We start from the raw sequence: 23,090 nt of genomic DNA on the forward strand, positions 1-23,090 counted from the left end.
TCTAAACATGGATTTCTACTTGCTTTGATTATTTAAAGAATACCTGAGAGCGTGTCAACAAAACCTCTGGAAAGCAGAGTTTAAGGTTCAAGGAAGCGTTCTACACTTGATTTTTTTTCTGTTCCTGGCTCTTTAAGTACACATGAAAAAATACAAAAAATTCCCCATGATTTTTTTCTGAATTTATTACCACTTTTTTTCTTGCTGCAGTCTGATAGTGTTTATGAAAATACTATGTAAATGAAGGAGTTCTACCCAAATAAAATGGAACTGTTGTTTTTACACACATGACAAAAATGAGAAACAAAGATCACGCAGGAGGTACATAGATACTTGCTTATAATACCCGGAACAAAATACAGTATGTCAGTAGATTCCCATCATAATAGATATATGATTGCATGTGTAAATGCAGGTGAATACCCAAATAGTTGTGTGTAAAGCTAATATGTATATAGCATATTATGTATTTTCATGAGACTTCTACGGTGATAAAAATAGACTCAGCATCAGTTAAAAAAAATGGCTCTAACCTTTTTTAAAATTCTCACTTAGAAATTCACTTGAAGGAGCAATACACAAACTGTGTGTGTTTAATTTTCACCCACAATCTCTGCAAGAAGTTAATCAAATAGACAATTAATCTCTGTGATATTATTCATATGAAAACAAATGCATATTAAAATACACAGCAGACTTCATTCCCATTTCCCTTGAATCTTTCTCTAACTCTAGGGGACTCTAATGCCCCGCAGAACTCACAATATGAAGATACACAGCAGTGCTTTCGTTGCACAGACTAGACAAGGCAAGCAATACGTTCTGCTGTATAAACACCTGTGATAAATGCAGAAAACGTGCTATAGGATAACAAATGGGTCTTCTACCCCAGCCACACTTGTCATCTGCCACCTCGACCTGCTTCTGCTCCTTATTTCCTTTAATGATGTCACAATCCTCTCAGGAATCCTGGATTGAAACCTCAGCGTCATCCTTGACTACTCCTTTCCTCCATCTGTCCTGTCTGATCAGTCTCCCCATCCTGTCGATTCTACCTCTACAATCTCCCCCACTTCTTACTTCATCTCTACTATTTTAAGAGCTTTCTAAGTGATCTCCCTGTTCCTGGCTGTCTCCTTCCAATCCAGCCTTGGTATTGCCACTAGAGTGATCTTCCTAAAATGTAGATCAAATACCACTTCTTTGACGAACTTTTTCCACTTGCTCCATTGACTAGAGCAGTGGTTCTCAAAAGTGTCACCCCGGGGCTTTTTAGAAATGCAAATTCTTAGGTGCCAACCAACACCTGAATCGGAAGCTCTGATGGTGAAGCGAAATAATCTGTCTTTTGACAGCTCCTCCAGATGATGCTGATGCACACTAAAATTGGTAAACTACTGGGCTGAGTTCAATTTTCTTGGCCTGGTGTCTTGTCCATCCCACTTTTCTGATCTCATTTTTACCTGGTTATGCTTTTCTCCTCACCCCATCCCACTGTTTTACAACATTACCCTTTACTGTACTATCTAACTGGGATATCCCGTGGACTTGGAATGTTCTCTTCACAATTACCAAGTTTTGAATTGAGATACGGTTGAAATTCCATCTCTTTCTTATATTCTTTTTGCTCTTCCCAGTTATATATTTCTCCTCCATTAGTTTACTTGAAAAGTAGAAAATAGTTCTGGGTTGAGATAGAACAAAACTTCTTGCTCTGTGTTTCCTCAGCAATGCTGTCTTTACTCATGGAATCTCTCCATTCTGCCTTGTGTTATATGTAGTTTTGTGTCTTCATTGCTGCAAACAATAGCCCACTTGGAATTGCTCTAAAATTTAAAGACTTTTATTACTTGTAAGCTTAAAAAATAGAATTTTATTCTGCTATATGCTCTAAAACAAAATGAAAGTAAATATGCACTTTAAACCTTGTTACTCTCTTAAGGATCAGTTTGCAGGGTGGGTGTCCTGCCATCCAACAGGTCTTTCCTGTGAGGTGCCTCTAAAACGGGAAACAGATTAAATTTGATCTCTGTTTGGTTTGTTGCTCATCATGTGATATTGAATCCAGTGTCCAACAAGTGTCCCAAAGGTATAAAATGCCTGAAGCTGGCAACACTTTTTGACCTATCTGTATGCACATACCCTTATCCGTTTCGTGGCCCAACTAGAGGGTTTTGTAGAGATACAAAAGTGAAATTAACCAAATCTTTCATTGAAGATGTATACAGAAGTGAATGGGTCCAATTATAATAGTGAATAAAATAGCTTGAAATAGAGCAAACTGTGTGTGATGAATTCAGTCAGCGGTTCAGAGTTGATACATAATGCCTATGACACCATTGCCATTCAGTTATCAGATAAGTGATGTTTCTTTTATTTTTATTAAAATAAATATGGTATTTGGATACTATTGTGGATTTTATTTTTTAAACTTTTATTTTATTTATTTTTTTATACAGCAGGTTCTTATTAGTTATCTATTTTATACATATTAGTTTATATACGTCAATTCCAATCTCCCAATTCATCCCCACCACCACCAGCCGCCCACTTTCCCCCCTTGGTGTCCATATGTTTGTTCTCTACATCTGTGTCTCTATTTCTGCCCTGCAAACCGGTTCATCTGTACCATTTTTCTAGATTCCACATATATGCATTAATATACGATATTTGTTTTTCTCTTTCTGACTTACTCCACTCTGTATGACAGTCTCTAGGTCCATCCATGTCTCTACAAATGACCCAATTTCGTTCCTTTTTATGGCTGAGTAATATTCCATTGTATATATATGTACCACATCTTCTTTATCCATTCGCCTGTCGATGGGCATTTAGGTTGCTTCCATGACCTGGCTATTGTAAATAGTGCTGCAATGAACATTGGGGTGCATGTGTCTTTTTGAATTATGGTTTTCTCAGGGCATATGCCCAGTAGTGGGATTGCTGGATCATATGGTAATTCTGTTTTTAGTTTTTTAAGGAACCTCCATACTGTTTTCCATAGTGGCTGTATCAATTTACATTCCCACCAACAGGGCAAGAGGGTTCCCTTTTCTCCACACCGTCTCCAGCATTTTTTGATTGTAGATTTTTTGATGATGCCCATTCTAACCGGTGTGAGGTGATACCTCATTGTAGTTTCGATTTCTCTAATAATTAGTGATGTTGATCAGCTTTTCATGTGCCTCTTGGCCATCTGTATGTCTTCTTTGGAGAAATGTCTATTTAAGTCTTCTGCCCATTTTTTGATTGGGCTGTTTGTTTTTTTGATGTTGAGCCGCATGAGCTGTTTATATATTTTGGAGATTAATCCTTTGCCCATTTCTTTGTTTGCACATATTTTCTCCCATTCTGTGGGTTGTCTTTTCATCTTTTTTATGGTTTCCTTTGCTGTGCAGAAGCTTTTAAGTTTCATTAGATCCCATTTGTTTATTTTTGTTTTTATTTCCATTATTCTAGGAGTTGGGTCAAAAAAGATCTTGCTGTGATTTATGTCAAAGAGTGTTCTTCTTATGTTTTCCTCTAAGAGTTTTATAGTGTCCGGTCTTACATTTAGGTCTTTAATCCATTTTGAGTTTATTTTTGTGTATGGTGTTAAGGAGTGTTCTAATTTCATTCTTTTACATGTAGCTGTCCAGTTTTCCCAGCACCACTTATTGAAGAGACTGTCTTTTCTCCATTTTATATCCTTGCCTCCTTTGTTGTAGATTAGTTGACCATAGGTGCGTGGGTTTATCTCTGGGCTTTCTATCCTGTTCCACTGATCTATATTTCTGTTTTTGTGCCAGTATCTTCCTGTCTTGATTACTGTAGCTTTGCAGTATAGTCTGAAGTCAGGGAGTCTGATTCCTCCAGCTCCGTTTTTTTCCCTCAAGATTGCTTTGGCTCTTCAGGGTCTTTTGTGTCTTCATAAAAATTTTAAGATTTTTTTTTGTTCTAGTTCTGTAAAAAAAAATGCCATTGGTAATTTGATAGGGATTGCATTGAATCTGTAGATTGCTTTGGGTAGTATAGACATTTTCACAATATTGAGTCTTCCAATCCAAGAACATGGTGTATCTCTCCATCTTTCATCAGTGTCTTATAGTTTTCTGGGTACAGGTCTTTCACCTCCTTAGGTAGGTTTATTCCTAGGTATTTTATTCTTTTTGTTGTAATGGTGAATGGGATTGTTTCTTTAATTTCTCTTTCTGATCTTTTGTTGTTAGTGTATAGGAATGCAAGCAATTTCTGTGCATTAATTTTGTATCCTGCAACATTACCAAATTCATTGATTAGCTCTAGTAGTTTTCTGGTAACATCTTTAGGATTCTCCATGTTTAGTATCATGTCATCTGCAAACAGTGACAGTTTTACTTCTTCTTTTCCAATTTGTATTCCTTTTATTTCTTTGTCTTCTCTGATTGCCGTGGTTAGGACTTCCATGAGTGATGTTTCTGATGACGCTATATTTTTGTAATTTAAGACACCAAAGTTTGCAAACTATACTTGGTGCTCAGTTTAAGAAATAGTGCATAAGAGTTAATACAATCTTAGCACATGAAGTAAAAAGTGCACTTATTTAGGTGGCTATTGTGAAAGGAGGTTATGAGACAGTTTTTGAAAATCTCTTTAAAATTTTGTATAAAGCCTTTAAAAATGTATTATTTGATCCAGGAATTTTACTTCTGGAATTATTTCCTGAGGAAATTACACTTTTTTTTGAGGGGATGGTTGTGGAACATTGTATATAAAGTTATTTTATCACAGAATTATTTAGAACAGTCAAATCTAGGGGAAAAACTTAAGGTAGGCTAACAGCAGAAGGGCTGAGTAAATTATATGTAACACTATTATGGACTGTTATGTAGTTATTATAAAATGTTCAGTAAATCGTCATGATGTAACTTTTTATAGAATTATGATCTCAACTGAGAAAAGAAACTAAACAAAAGGATAGGTTATGAAACTATGAAACTACTACTCCTGTTGTTTCCTTTTTTTTAATTTTATTTTTTTATTTTTGGCTGCGTTGGGTCTTTGTTGCTGCACGTGGGCTTTCTCTAGTGGTGGCGAGCAGGGGCTACTCTTCATTGCGGTGCGTGGGCTTCTCATTGCGGTGGCTTCTCTTGTCACGGAGCACGGGCTCTAGGCGTGCGGGCTTCAGTAGTTGCCACACGCAGGCTCAGTAGTTGTGGCTCTTGGGCTCTAGAGCGCAGGCTCAGTAGTTGTGGCGCGCAGGCTTATTTCCTCCACAGCATGTGGGATCTTCCCAGACCAGGGATCGAACCCGTGTCCCCTGCATTGGTGGGCGGATTCTTAACCACTGCGCCACCAGGGAAGTCCCCCCTTTTTTTTATCATAAGAATACAAACACTTTTAAGAATAAATCCTTACCAAGTGTGTGTTATGTAATGCATGGGGTTTTGTGTATTAGTATCTAGGATACCTGCTAGAATGTGGAGTCTAAGGTATGATGGAGGGGTAACTATACTACCAGGATCCTATTTGCCTTGGCATCACCTGTCTCCTGATAGAGAGGGAACCATATCTTAGAAGAAATTTGATAACACCTGAGCAAGGCCTGCACCCACCTGGAGATGACCTACATTGAGTACATGGCAGATGATAACTCCCAGGCTTTGTCAGATAAAGGGTATTCTAGAAACTGGATTCCTGATAATTGGCAGAGTCTCTTGAGTTAACCTCAGTTCTTACCACCCACACAGATCTCTCCAAAATATTTGAAAGAGCTCTTCCAAGATTGTCACATTGTATATATCTTTAAAGGCAAGAATCTGGCAATATTCCACATCAGATAAACATAATCCAGAAAGTAGAGATGAAGACAAAGTGTTGTGTGAACCAACATATACTATAAACATTAACTTATGTCATATTTTGCTGTAATCATTGCTGCTGATAATTTGGGGGCACCTCTGTTTCCTCCTTGGAAGGATTCCAGCATCGCCAATTTTCATTTATGAAGTTCATATGTGGAAAGGGTAGCAGCTAGTGCAGACAAAGAGCAGAATTCACCTCATTGAAATCTAGCCTCAGCCTTTTTGTTCCATGTCTATGATAGCTGATGTGCATGGCCTACGCTCCCTAGCCACGGTCATGTCTCAAGTTTGGCTTTTCCAAGCACACTAGGGGTAGAGACAAATGATAGCAAAATGCCAGATATTTATTTTTGATCATTGCAAGTTTAAAAAAAATATGAATATGAGTATATATATATATATATATATATATGCACACATTCAGGTCTATCTGTGAGTCATTTAAAAAATTCATTACATGTACACACTGCTGTATTTAAAATGGATAACCAACAGGGACCTACTGTATAGCACAGGGAACTCTGCTCAATGTTATGTGGCAGCCTGGATGTGAGGTGAGTTTGGGGGAGAATGGATACATGTATATGTATGGCTGAGTCCCTTTGCAGTGCACCTGAAACTATCACAACATTGTTAATCAACTGTACTCCAATATAAAATAAAAAGTTAAAAAAATTCATTACATTTTCATTGCCTAAAGATTTTAAATGAAGAAATTAGAAAAACTTTTCACAGAGCCCACCCCTTGACATGAATGGTTGATTTTCTTGTTGAATGTGAAAGATATTTCAGTCTGTGACAAAAGATATGACTTGCAGAGTAAACTAACATCATTCCTCTTCCTTGATGCTTGTATTCAGTCGTTCACCTACTCCTGCCAATTTTGCCTCCTAAATCTTCCCCGTTTCTCCTTCTCTACTACCACTGCCCAACTTCAGACCTTCAGTAACATCACTTTCCTGGCTAAAGCCTTCTACCTTATATGTCTACCTAAAATTTCAGTCAGCATAGCATATCTGGAAATATTAGACTGTCTCCATCATCTCCCTGACTGAAAGTCTGTGATATTTCCCCATCGCTTTCACAAAGAAGCCAAACATTTTTTACATCTTATAAAAATACCTCCACAGTCTGTCTTTGCCCACTTCTTTCCCTCCATCTCTTGCTATTTCCTGCTCTAAACTTGTTGTTTCTGCACCACAAAGCCATTTGTAGTTCCTGCAAAACTCTGCTATCTCTTATTCCTGTGCCTTTGCTTTTGTGTTCACCTCCAAATTAAATATCTGTCTGCCAATTCTTTGAATGGCTAACTTCTAACAGACATCTCAAATGTTTTCTCTTCATGTAACATATTCTTGACTAGCCCTATGCATTTCTTTATCATTGCATTTCCATTGTGCTTTCAGTTTCTGTCTGTCTCTTGGATTACACTGTGAGCTCCTTGAAAACAAGGGCTATGTCTTGTATGTTTTCATGTCTCCAGTCCCTAGGACAGAAACTGGAATGAAGGTAGTTCTTGCTACATGAATATATAAATCTGTGTTAGATCAGGTTTCCTACAACAGAGCCTAAGACAGGATTTTTGATGCACACCATTGATAGAGGGAGTGCTCTTCAGGGAAAACTTAAAAGGAAGGGAGGGAGGGAGGGAGGAAGGCAGGGCAGGAAAGAGGAGAGAGCTGAGTGAGGAGGTCACAGTTAACCTCTAAGCTCGGCCTGGTCCACACACAGAGGAGTTCTGGAACACGAACTGCACTGTACAATTGTCTCTACTTCAGGCAAAGGAACAGCCTTTTTTTTTTTTTTCTTTACACTCACATCAGTCAGTTATTGGCAGTAGGCAGACCCAAGAGGATGTAAACTTCCCACCAAGATGGTTCTTGTCAATCAAGGGTTATTTTCAAGAGAAGGAGACAATTGTGAACTGTTAGCAGGCAATACTCAAAGTTGCTGAAGAATGGATAGATCTGTTTAGTAAAGAGGATGGGGGTATCTGTATTACACTATCACAGATGCCTTAATTATTTTATCATTATTCCAATGTACCTACTCAAGTAGATACTTCAAGAGTAGTATAATTTGCCTTTTTATAGGTAAAGTCTTACATTTTCATATTAGGGTGCATTATATATGAGCTCTATGATTAGACTTTTTTTGTAAAGAATGAAACTTTCAAGCTTGTTACCATGACATATTTTGCACTCTTATATATGTAGTAATAGTGACCTAATCAACAGTGCTTTCCCTAATCTCATTTTAATTAATTAATTTATTTACTTATTTTAATTTGGCCACACCGCGCTGCATGTGAGATCTTAGTTCCCCGACCAGGAATTGAACCGGAGGCCCCTGCATTGGAAGCGGGAGTCTTAACCACTGGACCGTGAGGGAAGTCCCTCATTTGAATATATTTACGTTATCCAATCTATGTAGCCTTTGTCCATGAAATAGTACATCAATATGGACTACTTGTAAAGGAATTAGTTCTGAATCTTAATTCCATCACCGTCTTCATATAATCTCCTACAATATTATGGGTGGTAACAAAAATAAATGAATATGGTGCTTCCTACTCCCACCCCCCAATGCAACTTCATGGCTTTATAAAGTCCCATTGACTGTGAAGGAGTATGTGCTGTATAGGAGACATCGAACTAGAGTATTTCCATGGAATCTTCTCATCAGGGAAAGAGAATACCAATAGCTAACTTTCTGAGAGAGGCTTACAGAAGGGTATTTTATTCTGAAAGACAGAAAAACCGATTAAATACTATTGTCCTGCAGAATTACCCAATGATAATTTAAAAATAATAAAGGTTACCTGGTAACTTACATAATGGAATTAACAGTGTCTAGAAATATGGAAATATGTTGGCTTGGAATGACTGTTTCCAAGCCAACAGAGCTTGTATACTGAAGTAAGGAAAAACTGAACATATCATTGGCAATTCTTGTCATCAAGAGTTAGGTTTTAAGTTATCACATTTTCTTTTAAGATTTGAGATGTCCCGCTGGACAAGATTAAGAAAAACATTCTTTGCAGCTATATAAGAAAAATGTCTTTATTCAAAGGAGATGCATACTGAAGTATTTTAGGAGTGAAATGTCATTATGTCTCTATTTTAATTTATTTTCATATCATTTAGCAAAAAATTGTGATACATGCAGAGTGAGAATGTGTGCAAATGTGGTGAAATGTTAACAAAGGGAAAAAATAGCACTCCTCACTTATTTAATAAAATGCTTTAATTATTGAAAAAATGTGTTCATTTATTTAAATGTGTTTATCAAAATAATTTGAAGATATCTTGAATTGTTCCGTATATTATTTGCCATCTTTCCCCCAAAAAGTATTAACATGTTAATAAATTTATAGTTTACTTTTGAACATCATACATTTAGTCTAATGGTAGTAAAACTTCCTAAGCCATAGATCCTACATTTTATTTCCATATTAAAATTAACATAAAGTGTCTCTGATATCCAAGGTGCTGGTATTTCTTAATTTCACCTCTGCCTTTTCCTTGGCATGTGAATCAGAGCTGTTTGAAACTTTTTTCCCAATAGATACTAAATAACTCTAATTTTCAGTAATATTTATGGTTTTCTTGCAACACTATTATCAGTAAGCATATTTTGAAAGTATGTAGTAATATCTCTATCTATCCCCCAAAACACAACTCTCCTTCTGTTCTCTTGATCTAATTTGTTACTAACTTTTTAGAAATTTCTAGGCTAAGTATTTTTGCTTTTAGCTTCAAGCATTTTGCTTTACCTTACAAATCTTTTGAGAGTTTGAATAATTTCATCTTACTGTTTATACTGCTACCTTGAAGGTGTACCAGCCTTTTGCACTGGCAGTGATATCCTCTGTGACAGATGGCCTCAGTTACAATAACGTAATTCTAGAATTGTATTATAATTCATATCGTGGTAAAACGAGGTAATTTCATGCTTATTGCCAGAACTATAACTGTTTAAAATAAAATCCCACCTAGGATTCATTTCATGCAATGGGACAAATGTACAAAATTGTGTTGATAAATACTGCATGTAATTATGTAACATTGACATCTCTGTTTGTGTACAGTTCTGTCATCCTATTTAGTGTGGTGAGCCAGCTCTGTGGCAGTCATTGGCAGGAGTGATGGTAATGACTTGGATGTTGATGTCCACCAAGCTTCCAGCACAGTTACTCTAGACAGTACCTCAATACGGCTCTTCATTAGGAATCTTAGACCAAAATTTGGTAGAAAAAGTAAACTAAATTAAAGAATGGTGTGAAATTTAAATTACCTTTTTTAGGAAACAGAATACTATGGTGGTAGAGAGAATGAATTCTAGGGTCATATGTAGCTGGATGAGACTACCAGAACTTCCACATATGAGCTGGTGTTGAGTTTCTTCAATTGTAAATCTTGGCATTATTTTGTTTATTTACTCAAGAATTCAGTCAGTCAGTCAGTCAATGTGTGTTGAGCTGGTTAGCGGGCACAGTTCTAGGCACTGAGGTTAAAGAAGTGAATTAGAAGGACCAAGTTCCTGACCTCAAGGGGCTTACATTCTGTTGGGGAGACAGAAAGCAAGCAAAAATTGGGTACATGATGCAACGTCAGATAGCAATGAGTCCTGTGAAAAAATATTAAAGAACAATCTGGGTCAAGCGACTAGGATAGGGAGGTGGTATTGCAGGCAGGGCAGTTAGAAAAGGACTCTTGGAGGAGGTGACATATGGAGGAAGGGAGGGAGGAAGCCATGCAGTTGATTGGTGACAAAAGTTCCATGTAGAGGGAACAATGAGTCCAAAGCCTGAATGGATGTTTTTGTGAAAGGGGAATGAAAATTTGTAAACTCAGCACATAATTAAGTGCTCATCAGATGTTAGATAATATTTTAAGATAAGAAATTTGGATAATTCCATAATTATGTGTGTTCTTTGCTCTAACATACATCTTCCTTTTCATTTTGATCATTTTCCTTCTTTTGAATTCTACATGAATTTTCCTGTTCTCAGATCCTTCAGGTTGCCCTCTTTTTAATCTCTAGTGAGTTAAACCCTGCTTGCAGTACTCAGATGCTACTGCTGTGAGAGGTCCTCTTTTCTTGGTTTTTGCCCTTTTGCTCAGCATTTGTATACTGTGAGCTATGTCTGATTGATTATGTTGCTAGGGGTTGAGCAACTGCCCTCTCTAGGCAGGAAATCCACAACTTCTCCATGATAATAATAATGGTGATGTACCTGCCCTGTGGTGACCTGTTGTTCTGTGTGTGTGTGTGTGTGTGTCTGTGTGTGTGTGTGTATGTAGGGGGGAGAGGTGATAAAAATGGTGCCAAGATGCCATTTGGAAGATGGTACTTCCAGGAAACTCAGAAAATACAATTAGTTCCCATCCCATCAGCTCCATTTCCCACCGTGGTTTCTACTTTACACTTCCCCTGATGCTCCCAGAAATCAGAGCAAAGTAACCATCTACCTGCACCTCTGGCTGTGAATCACTACTAGAGCATGACCCGCTTTTGTTGTATTTCTTTCTGTCTTGTTTGGCTGTACAGCACTTATTTCTCATTTTATCACTGTGGATCCAATCAGAGAGAAAAAAAATACACTAATTTGAACAAGGAAAGCTTATATAAAGATTTTTTCAATGTAATAGGTTATTGGAGTAATGAAGGATTGGCTAGTAAGAAGGAATGATGTATTAGTCTGCTCAGGCTGCCATAACAAAATACCATAGACTGGGTGGCTTATACAACAGAAATTTACAGTTCTGGAGGCTGAGAAATTCAAGATCAAGGTGCTGGCTGATTTGGTTTCTGGTGAGGGCCCTCCTTCCTGCTTATAGACGCCCACCTTCTAGCTGTGTGCTCACGTGGCATCTTCTTTATAAGTACTCAGAAGGAGAAAGAGAAAGGTTGCAAGCTCTGGTGTCTCTTATAAGAGCACTACTCTCTTCCTAAGGGTTCTGCCCTCATGGCCTCGTATAAACCTAACTATCTCCCAAAGGCCCCTCCTCCAAATACCATTACATTCAGGATTAAGCCTTCAGCATATGAATTTTAGGAGGACACAAACATTCAGTCTGTAACAAAAGATAACTGTAAAGAATAGAGGAATGGCTGCCATTACCCCTAACTGAGAGCACCCAAAGAAAAGCTCACATCCTCCCATTCCCAGAGTGAGAGCCAAACCTTACTGGGAAAATTCATGGCTTACTGAATGGCAGAAGTCACTGAGGTGGCACACTGGTAGAACTGGTTGGAAGTCTGCCCTCTGCAATTGGACAGGGACTTGCCTTCTAAGGTATCTGGGAAAGCTGTTCATGAGAAGGTGTCTCACCTGAGGATCTGCTAAAAAATTACCAAGCTGCTACCGTGTACTGCAGGACCTGCATCCTGGAGAAGCACCCGCTGCAGGAGCCACGTTCTGGAAAAGCCTTGCACACTGCAAGAGCCTTCCAAGCAAGCATGCTGGAACCAGGGAGCAAACCCTTTCCTTTCTCTCTCTCCAGAACACTTCACTAACAAAGCATCAGTGCCAGCTAGCAAAGGAAAACTATTTCACAGGTCCAGATCCATTTTCAAAGAACAGGCAAACATGTGGATTTAGAATGAGAAGGCCATAAGCCAATAACCATGACACTGATTTAAGCTAAGAATAAATATCAGCAGAAGCAAACTAAGTGATGAATATATTGTTTGTTAGTAGGATAAATTACTTTTCAGTGCCCTTCTGAGTTTTATCCATTGCTGCATTGTCTGTGCCTAGAGAAGAATCTTGTCCAGTATAGATGCTCAATAAATATTGTTGAATGAATAAATGAATGAATGAACTAATTGCTTCCATTTTTCTCTAATGTTTTTTCTTTCTCTCTTTCTGTCTTTTTAAACTACAGCTGATGGATGCACAGATTGGTCTGTCGATATCAAGAAATACCAAGTTTTGGTGGGAGAGCCTGTTCGAATCAAATGTGCACTCTTTTATGGTTATATCAGAGCCAATTACTCCCTAGCCCAAAGTGCTGGACTCAGTTTGATGTGGTACAAAAGCTCTGGCCCCGGAGACTTTGAAGAGCCAATAGCCTTTGATGGAAGTAGAATGAGCAAGGAAGAGGACTCCATTTGGTTCCGGCCAACATTACTGCAGGACAGTGGTCTTTACGCCTGTGTCATCAGGTATCCTCTTAATTTTGTTACTGTTGAATCAATTATATCACATGTTGCTTTCTTATACCTAAATTTTGCTGCTATCCCTTTCACCTCAAGGTATGGTCTCAATATTTGTGTGTGTTGCTGCTTTCTAAAATTTAGAATCTAAATCGTAAAAAGTTGGCATTGGAATTTATATTGAGACATTATCTCTGGCTTATGGAGAAAAGAGATACCATCTGGGTATCTACTTATGTTGCCAGAAATTACTAAAGACTATGAAATAAAATTTATAGAGGAGGTGAAATGTTGCAAATAAAATGTAAGCAAAGACTTGCAGAAAGGATGCATAGTTTATTGCTAAATGGGTTGTAACATTTTGTTATTGCCCTTCACAGACAGATAGAGCACAGATACCTCTGGTTCAAACACATCTGCAAAGATGATTTAGGTAACGTGTATGTGCACAGGAAGAGGAAAGCAGCCTTGCCATGTTAGGGAATGCAAAGGCTATGTTCCAGATCATTTTATTGACTAAAAATGCTGAGTCAATACAAAAATATTTTGGGTCCCTCAGGGCCAATGCAAAAGTTAATAACAAAGCCTGTGCCCTTAATCCACAAAGAAACCCATCACACATCTACATATCTTTGTCTGCTTTTGGAAGAGATATATGTACTTTGCTTAATGATAATGCGTTGAGACAATATCCATGTATCACATTAGCAGTTAAAAGGCTCAGTTTAAGCATTTAGCCCTTCATGGACTCTGAATGACTGTGGATGTCATTAGACTATAAGAACATTGGCAAAGCAGGGTATAGGCATATAGAGGGTGTGTTTAAATCTATTTCTTTGTGTCCGTATTTCGACTTATATATAAAGCCAAATCTAAAGCAGTTGATTCTCAATTTGGAGAAAGTCTCAGAATCACCTAGTGTCTTTTTCAAATCAAAATTCGACTTCCACTTCTGAAATTCTCATTAGCAGCTATTACTCCTCTATCATAAGGTTTGTGTCTCCCGCTCGTCATCAACCTATAAGAATAACCTTTATGGAGGGTTATGGCTACAAGTGTGTTAGGATGTTAAAATAGGTCAAAGCCGGATGAAAGTTAAACATAACTTTATCTTTTTAACACTGACAACATCATATAAATTAGAGTTCATTTTGGAAAATATAAATGAATGCAAATAAAGTTCTGCTTGGGGAAAATGTGGAATGAATTATAAAAGAACAAATGCACTATTCCTTTGCCAACTCTTGTTCTTTCCCTTAAAAAAGGGAATCCAACCCTTTTATGTTGAAACATAACTCTTAATAGAAGTAAAGTTTTTATAGGTGCATTGATAAATAATTGCCATACTAATATAGTTAGAGAGTACTGTTTGGACTGGCTATTCTTACTTGACAAATAGTTATTAGATTTAATTTCATATCTCCTGCATTTCTTTAAAAAGCATTATTTCTGATTGTTGATGCATGTGTAGGTGATTCTTCAAGATAGGCAAATGTATGTCCTCATTTATCTGAGATTAGAATTGAGCTGAATGTCCATAGTCTAACACTTAATTTCGTTATTTATTGTTGATGGGAAAATAAGGATGTGTTTATGTTAGTAATCTGAATTTCTGAAGCACTGAAGTTGCAGTTCTTTTATGTGTTTAAATATACACAGTGATCCAATGCTCTGAGAAATTGCGTTAAAATGTCTCTGAATTTATAGTTGCAATAATGAATGAAGGTCACAAAATTTCAAAAACAGTGACATTTGCCATATGTTCGTGTGTCTATATTTTAATGGAAGGTGAAACTAAAAGACAAACACCTTAAAGTTTTATATGTGTCAAGTGGTATTCTAGAGAAAACGATAAACTGCAGGGAAAGATGCTTTTGTCACTGGAATTCGAGTGTTCCAATTGATTTGAAGCTAGTGTTGATCCGGCTTCCTGTTCCAATTTGGAAAGCGGGACTCAAAATCATTATAAACAGCAGTTTAAATAGGATGTCTTGGTGCTGATGACGTGAAGGGAGCCCAGGGCTGTTAGTTGAGTCACTGACATTTTGGCATGTTGTTAGCTATCAGACCACAAAACTGTCACCATTCGTTTTTAAATAATCCACTTACAAAGAGTTTTAGAAGTTTGAAAATGTTAGCTGCTACTCAAAGGTTCTAGTCTTTCTTATAAGTGTTCTGGGTTATTAACTTATCAATGAAAAGTTTTAACAAGCGTTTTCATGTACAGTGTTTACACCTAAATATGTACAAGTCAATGGTGTAAATAACAGAAGCACCTAAAATTACTCTCAGTATAATGAACAAGAGCTTTCCTACCCCCATCTATAAGTAGCTATTTTGGATAGAATAATACCACATAATTCTTTGTTCCATGGTACCTGGCTTTTTACTCAATCTTCTCCTTCTTGAATGTTTATTTTATTTTTACATGAAAAAGTGAATGAAGGAGAGCTTTGTAACTATTTTCTTTTCCTTTACTGCCAGTTAAAAGAATAAGTTTACTTTTAAAAAAATGAAAATTTCCTTTCCTCTTGACTCCCGATTTTTTAATCCTCCTCTTCCGAGTTATGCCCTATTAGCAGTTTCATATGCATAGCTAGCTGGTGCTTGTGTAAGTAATTTAATGTCCCCTAAATTGTAACACACTAAGTTGTTTGGCACACTATTTTTTGACTAAAAGTTTATTTTGTAGATTCATATTCATGTGCAAGAAATAATATAGAGAGATGCCATGAATCCTTTAGACAGTTTCTCTCACTGGTAACATTAAGTAAAACTATAGTACAAAATCATAATCAGCATATTGACAATGATACATTCAAGGTACAGAACAATGCCATCACCTCGAGGATCCCTTCTGTTGTCCATATCCACCTCCCCACCCCAATCCCAAACCCCCAGCAATCACTAATCTGTTCTCCATATCTATTTTTTGCAATTCAGGAATGTTGGAGGGACTTCCCTGGTGGTCCAGCAGTTAAGACTCTGCGCTTCCACTGCAGGGGATATGGGTTTGATCCCTGGTTAGGGAAGTTTCACATGCTGTGCGGTGCGGCCAAAAAAAAAAAAAAAGACGAAAAAATATGTTGGAATTGGGTTTTTCATTCTTGTTTATTGTTAAGTAGTGTTACATGGTATGGACATTGCCACAGTGTTCATTCACTCATTGAAGGACATCTGGATTGTTTCCATTTTGTGCTACTGAAAATAAATATTCTATGAACATTCATGTACATTTTTAGTGAACATAAGTTTTCATTTCTCTGGGATAAATGCCCTAGAGTGAATTTGACTTGTATGACAGTTGCATGTTTAATCATATAAGAAACTGCCCACCTATTTTCCAAAGTATCTGTACCATTTTACATTCCCACCAGCAATATGTGAGTGACCCAGTTTCTCCACATGCTTGCAGCATTTAGTATTGTCACTGTTTTCCATTGTACCCATCAGTGTATCATGATATCTCATGGTTTTAATTTGCATTTCCCTAATGGCTAATGACGGATTTTCGTGTGCTGATTGGCCATCTTTATACTCGTCAGTGAAATGTCTGTTTATGTCTTTTGCCCATTTTGTAACTGGATTATTTGTGTTCTTACTGTTGAGTTTTGAGGATTCTTTGTATATTCTAGGCACTAATCCTTTCTTGGATATGTGGTTTGCAAATATTTTCTGCCAATCTGTAGTTTGTCTTTTCATCCTCTTAACAGGCTTTTTTTTTTTTAAATTTTATTTATTTATTTATTTATTTATGGCTGTGTTGGGTCTTCGTTTCTGTGCGAGGGCTTTCTCTAGTTGTGGCAAGCGGGGGCCACTCATTGTCGCGGCCTCTCTTGTTGCGGAGCACAGGCTCCAGATGCGCAGGCTCAGCAATTGTGGCTCACGGGCCTAGTCGCTCCACGGCATGTGGGATCCTCCCAGACCAGGGCTGGAACCCGTGTCCCCTGCATTGGCAGGCAGACTCTCAACCACTGCGCCACCAGGGAAGCCCTTAACAGGCTTTTTTGAAGAGCAAAAGTTTTTAATTTTGATGAGGTTCAATTCATTATTTTTTTTCAATTTACGGATTGTGTTTTTGGTACAAAAATATAAGAACTCTTTGCTTAGTCCTAGATCCTGAAAATTTTCTCTTGTTTTTAAAATTATTGTTTTTTTGCCAAAAGTTTTATTGCTTTACATTTTATATTTGTCTCTGATCCACTTTGAATTAATATTTATATAAGGTATAAGGTTTATTTTGGTCAAGGTTTAGCTTTTTCGATAGATGTTCAGTTGCTCCAGCACCACTTGTTGAAAAAGTTTAGCTTCCTCCATGGAATTGCTTTTGCATGTTTATTCAAAATCTGTTGGGCATGTTTGCTTGGGTTTATTTCTGGATTCAGTATTCTATACCTTTGATCTATGTGTCTGTCCCTTGGCCAGTACCACTCTGTCATGGTTAGTGTAGCTATAGCTGTATAGTAGGACTAAATATCAAGTAGAGTGAGTCCTCCCACTTTATCCTTCTTTTTCAAGATTCTTTTAGCTGTTGTAGGGCCTGTTCCTCTCCATATAAATTTTAGCATAAGCTTATCTATGTCTACAAAAAACTATACTGGAATATTGGTAAGCATTGCATTAAACCTATATAGCTCAATTTGAGGAAAATTACTGTCTTTACTATGTTGAAACTCCTAATCTATGAATGCAGTAGGCCTCTCCATTTATTTAGGATTTCTTTTTTTGATTTCTTCATCAGCATTTTGTATTTTTCATCATACAATCCTGTACACATTTTGTGGAATTTATACAGAATTATTTCATTTTCTTTGGTGTGTTTATAAATCATAGTGCCTTTTTTTTTTTTTAAATAATTCAGTTTTTTTTTTCTTTTTTTAATTTATTTATTTATTTATTTATTTATTTTTGGCTGTGTTGGGTCTTCAGTTCGTGCGAGGGCTTTCTCTGGTTACGGCAAGTGGGGGCCACTCTTCATCGCGGTGCGGGGACCGCTCTTCATCGCGGTGCGCGGGCCTCTCACCACCGCGGCCCCTCCCGTTGCGGGGCACAGGCTCCAGACGCGCAGGCTCAGCAGCTGTGGCTCACGGGCCCAGCCGCTCCGCGGCATGCGGGATCCTCCCAGACCAGGGCTCGAACCCGCGTCCCCTGCATTAGCAGGCAGATTCTCAACCACTGCGCCACCAGGGAAGCCCCATAGTGCCTTTTGAATTTCATTTTCAACATGTACATTGTTAACATTGTTAGAAGTATGCTTGATTTTTGTGTGTTAAGTTCTTTCTAAAAGCATACTTTTTCAAATTACATATATAAAATGTATTTTATCTAGTATCTATTTCCTTTGTTCAAGTCTTGATTTTCTCTTTAGAGACTAAAAAGTTCTTCTTTCTCATTGAAAGCACATATTAAGCATCTATCAAAAGGTACTCAGTTAAATCCATTTACTCAGTCATCCATTTCAGAAATAACTACTGATCGCTAGGTAATATGCTAATGCTAGAATTACAAAGACTTTTAAAAAACATTTTTTTTTACCTTCAAATCATTTGCATCAGAGAAAATAAGTGTGCAATAAATTGTTATAGATACTGTGGCCACAGTTTAAAACAGAATGGGGTTCTGCCAAGATGGAGTAGCTGCCTTCCTCCCAGTCCTCCCCTTACAACTGAAAAGGCTGGATAGAACACAACCAACAAGCAAAGCAAGTGTTGTGAATGGTGGAAAGAAGGATTGTCTAGGAACCTCAGGACTTGAGGAATGACATGACCACACTGCTCCACTTGTCCCACCAGATGATGTTGGCAGGGCCTAGCAGGGAGCTAATCTTCCATCCCTTGCCTGGCGGAAGCAGGCGGCAATAATATGATCCCCATGCTATGGTAGAGTCAGCACACATGAGTGGGGTCCTGATCTTCCATCTTTCACCCAGAGGAACTAGGCAGGAATTATATTCTTCTGCAAGAGAAGTGTCAGTGGAATCTAGTGATGACCTGAGTCTCCACCCCCAGCTGGCAGCAATGAGGATCTACGACGCACTGTGAGGCAGGGCTAGTCACTGCTCGTCTTCACCCCACTTCTCTGGTATCAGTGGGGAGCAAAGCTTCTACCATCAAAAAGGCAGGACGAGGTGGTGCGAGGTAGGGCTAGTTGGCATCCAATTTTCGACCTTCCCTCCTCTGGTGTCAGTGGAGCCCAGTAGGAAGTGAGCTGGAGGCGACAAGGCAGGAAGATGTCAGCATGGCTGAGGAGGAAGCTGAACATACATATCCACTTGGCCCACATATTACATTTCAACAGGAGGATTGCCTTTATTAAAAAAAAGAAAAAAAAAGATGAAATAGGATCCACATCCCTATAATAACTAAAATGATCAGGATAGAGTAAAAAAAAAAAAGAAAAATACTCACTGACCTGACCGTGAGTCAGGAAAATTACAACATTAATGAGAAAAGATACCAACAATGAGATGAATCTGACAAGGATTTTAAAACAATGATCATAAAAATACTTCAGCAAGTAACTACAAAATCTCTGAAAACCGATGAAAATAATGGAAAATCTCAGCAAAGAAAAATAGGTTATAAAAAGAAACAGATGGAAATTAAGCAACTGAAAAATACAGTAACCAAAATAAAAACTGATTGGAAGGGTTTAAGAGTAGAGTGGAGATGATGAAAGACTGTTTGACTTCATTGCTACTCTATTAAAATTTTACGTGGAAGGGCCAAAGAAATTCGAATTGCCAGATCCTTTGGGTCTCTCTTGGTTTTAACACTGACCTTTACCATGTCTACTATTAGCTCTCTGATATATGACTTAGTAAATTTCCTTGGAACACCTTTTCTTTGAATTTTCCCTAAATGCTAGTGTTTACCAGAATTTTGTTTTCAACTCTCTCCCTTTATTCTTCTACATCGGTTGCTCTCAACTTTGGCTGCATATTTGAATTAACTGGGGAGCTTGTAAAAACTACTGATGCCCGTGTACCACCTCAGATCTGTTAAATCCAGGTATCAGATGATTCTGTTGTGCAGTCAGCTTGTGAACCACTGCTCCCCGATCCTTCTTATTTATTCCAGTAGCTTCACTTAATAAATACTTATTAATGACTCAGAAACTAAATCCAAACATTTTCACAAGCACCGGAAATATATTTGCACTTTCCTAATAGTCCCCTCTTCCTATTTGTCTAAAAGACACATTGACTTCAACATGTACCAAAATCTATTTTGATACTTACCTCAACAAAGCTACCTCCTCCTCAGATGTTTCCTTTCTTTTTCTGATAAATAGAATCACTATCATTCCAGTAACACTAGCTAGAAAATTACCACTTATCATTGTTTCCTTAACGTTCTTTACCTTGCCTTAATTGCTACTAAGACCTGTCCAATGTACCCTTAGAAATGTCTTTTGAATTCATTCTTTGTTGTTCATACTAATTTCTACTCTCCAAGTGATTGCAATGTCCTCTCAAGTGGTTTCTCTGCCTCCAGATTTTTCCTATTTTAGTTACTGTTCCACACTGTTGTGGAATTATATGTCCACAACAGAGATATTATTTCATTTCTGTACCTAAAAGTCTTTAATGGGCCCTATCACCCAGTATGAAGTCTGAAGACTTTGCTTGGTGTACACGTCCCTTTACAACCCAGCTTCAACCTTTCATTCTAGACTCATCTTGGGTGTTTGTCTCCATAGGCACTTTGTGCTGTGTTCTCACCATCCTGTCTGCTGTTTGCAGATTACAGTATGAATTTTCCTTACTCTTTTACTCTTTGTTCCTTCATCTGAAATTCCATTTTTCACTGCCTATCTGAAAAATATAGAGCTATATTTCTTGAAGAAGATCCAGTATATGTTTATCATCTTTCTACTTTTATCAAACTGCTCCAATGACAATTGTTTCAGTTATCTATTATGGGGGGGAACACCTCCAAGCTAAGTGGCTTAAAACAACAACTATTTTATTTACACATGATTCTGCAGTGTGGGCTGGACTCAGCTTGGTTGTTCTTCCGCTGATTTTGCCCATAGTCACTTGAGGCTGGAATCAACTAGGATACAGGATTGGCTGAGCCTCTTTCTCTCCATGAATTCTCAGGGTCTCCTTTCCTCCACGTGGTCTTTCCAACTGTCTCTCCAGCAGGATAGCCAGACATTTTATATGGCAACTCAGAATGTATGAAGACATCTGTACAAGCATCTATTTGCATCATGCTTACTAATAGCCCATTAGCCGAGTCTAGAGCTAATATGGGAGGAGACTTAACAAGAGCCTGAATTCCACAAGATGTGTTTTTTTGGTGGGATCACCAAAATAACAGTACAACAGAGTCTGCCCTTTGGCCCCTAGTAATCCCTGCCCTTACACATGCAAAGTACACTCACCCCATTCCTAAGACCCCCAAAGTCTTATTGTGACATCAAGATAAGGCTACAAGTCCAGGATCTCATTACCTACGTGTAAATGAGGTTCTTCATGCTTAGTTCCTTGAGTACAACCGCTCAAGAGTGGTTCCTCTTGATCCAAAGGTCTGTGAGCTAGAAAGACTTGTTATCTAACCCTTACACACCCAACATTCTGTGGTCAGACAGGAATAAAATAACTAAGCTAAATAATCCTATCCAAAATGTGTGAGAGATACAGAGCAGTCACTGACCCATAGCAATTCTAAAACCCAGCTGGGCACACGTCAGCCGTTTTTTGATTAGGGCCCAGTTCTGCTTACTGGGAGTGGTTCTCTGTGGCTTTTGGGTCCATCCTCTTCTTTTCTGTGGAAAGCTAAGGGCCCAGAGGCCTCTTTTTAATTGGAACTTTATCAACAAACTAGGACGATTTCTTAAAATGCTTGTGAGCCTTTTATGTATTAAATTGTAATCTATTCCATTAAGCAGAGGCCACACCCACAAGTATATTTAAGACTGCTGTCTCTCTACTTTTGAGTCAGGGTGCTGGAAGACAGTGCACCAGATTCTTAGACACCCCTTTGCTTAGCTAGTCTTAGTGTATGCCTCATATACCTTCATAGCTAAGTATCTCAGAGGTTTCCTCCAAGACCTTTTAAGCAACCTTCTCTGGATGATACAGTATGCATTGCATCCCAAACTTATTATCACTGATGTGATTCCCCTCAGAGTCAGTGTGAGATAGTGTTGTTAGTGAGAATGCACCCACAAAATAGTTACTGAATAAAATAGTGATTGGGGTTAATGTTCTTAGAATGCCTTGTGGAAAACGTTGGCATAGCCAAAATTATACCATTTTCTGATTCCTATCATTTTCCATGAAAAAAATAATAATTCCATTTCTTATGACAGCTCTTATCTGAAATTAACGCCAGTTATGAACTGCTTATCCTCCATCATGACCTTTGGTATTCCAAAACACTGTTTTATTCTCTCCCTGTAATATACCCTCACTGTCACCAGGTGGAAGTAAACAGTAATAATATGTTAGGCCTAAAAGACCAACAAGTAACAGCTATAGGTGTAGTAGAAATAAGTTTTCATTCATTTTAATCTGTATGATAGATGATAATTTTAATATTTATTATTGTTTTATGTGATTATTGCTTAAAGATCAAGTCATTCTTAGATCAAAGGATAAATAATGTCAGCATCATTTTAGAAAGTCTTAAACATTTATGCCCCAAGGAGTCTCCATTTGTTCAGGACAATCAAAGCCCATATAAGTGTTTTATATCTTACCCAGAAATCTTAATGATCATATGCATATGTGTTTCAAGGACCTAATGTAGTTTCACGGTCTTGGTCTCCTAATTGTTAAACTACCTCTCTTAATTGAAACCACAGTATACCCTTGAGAATATCAGCTGTAATTTATAGGCTATAAAAAATGCAATTAAGCCTACATAAGGTAGCCCTTTAAAAAATCCATTGAAATACAATTGAAAGTCTTTAAGGTTTCAAGTCTGGGTGCAGTGTCTTATACGGATGATAAACTGAAATTATAGAACTGCATATCAGTTACTCTTTCTATAATCTTTTGGTGGGAACATGTGTCTCTTGCCATAATAGGCCTCAAAGAGAATTTCCAGTTTCATAATTCTGATAATTCTTGGAGATCATGCTGAGGTGGTA

At 37.8% G+C, this 23,090-nt stretch overlaps 1 protein-coding gene across 1 annotated transcript in view; it reads left to right on the forward strand.

The window, feature by feature from the left end:
• The window catches only part of IL1RAPL1 (interleukin 1 receptor accessory protein like 1), a 737,124-nt gene that overhangs the window by 55,172 nt on the left and 658,862 nt on the right, over positions 1–23,090 (forward strand). The window contains exons 2-3 of the mRNA XM_057538635.1: positions 11,884–11,920; positions 12,716–12,995. Of these exons, the coding sequence (XP_057394618.1) occupies positions 11,884–11,920; positions 12,716–12,995 (317 nt within the window). The remainder of the gene's footprint in view (positions 1–11,883; positions 11,921–12,715; positions 12,996–23,090) is intronic.

Source organism: Balaenoptera acutorostrata, chromosome X, assembly GCF_949987535.1.
Source record: "Balaenoptera acutorostrata chromosome X, mBalAcu1.1, whole genome shotgun sequence".
NCBI classification, from domain to species: Eukaryota; Metazoa; Chordata; class Mammalia; order Artiodactyla; family Balaenopteridae; genus Balaenoptera; species Balaenoptera acutorostrata.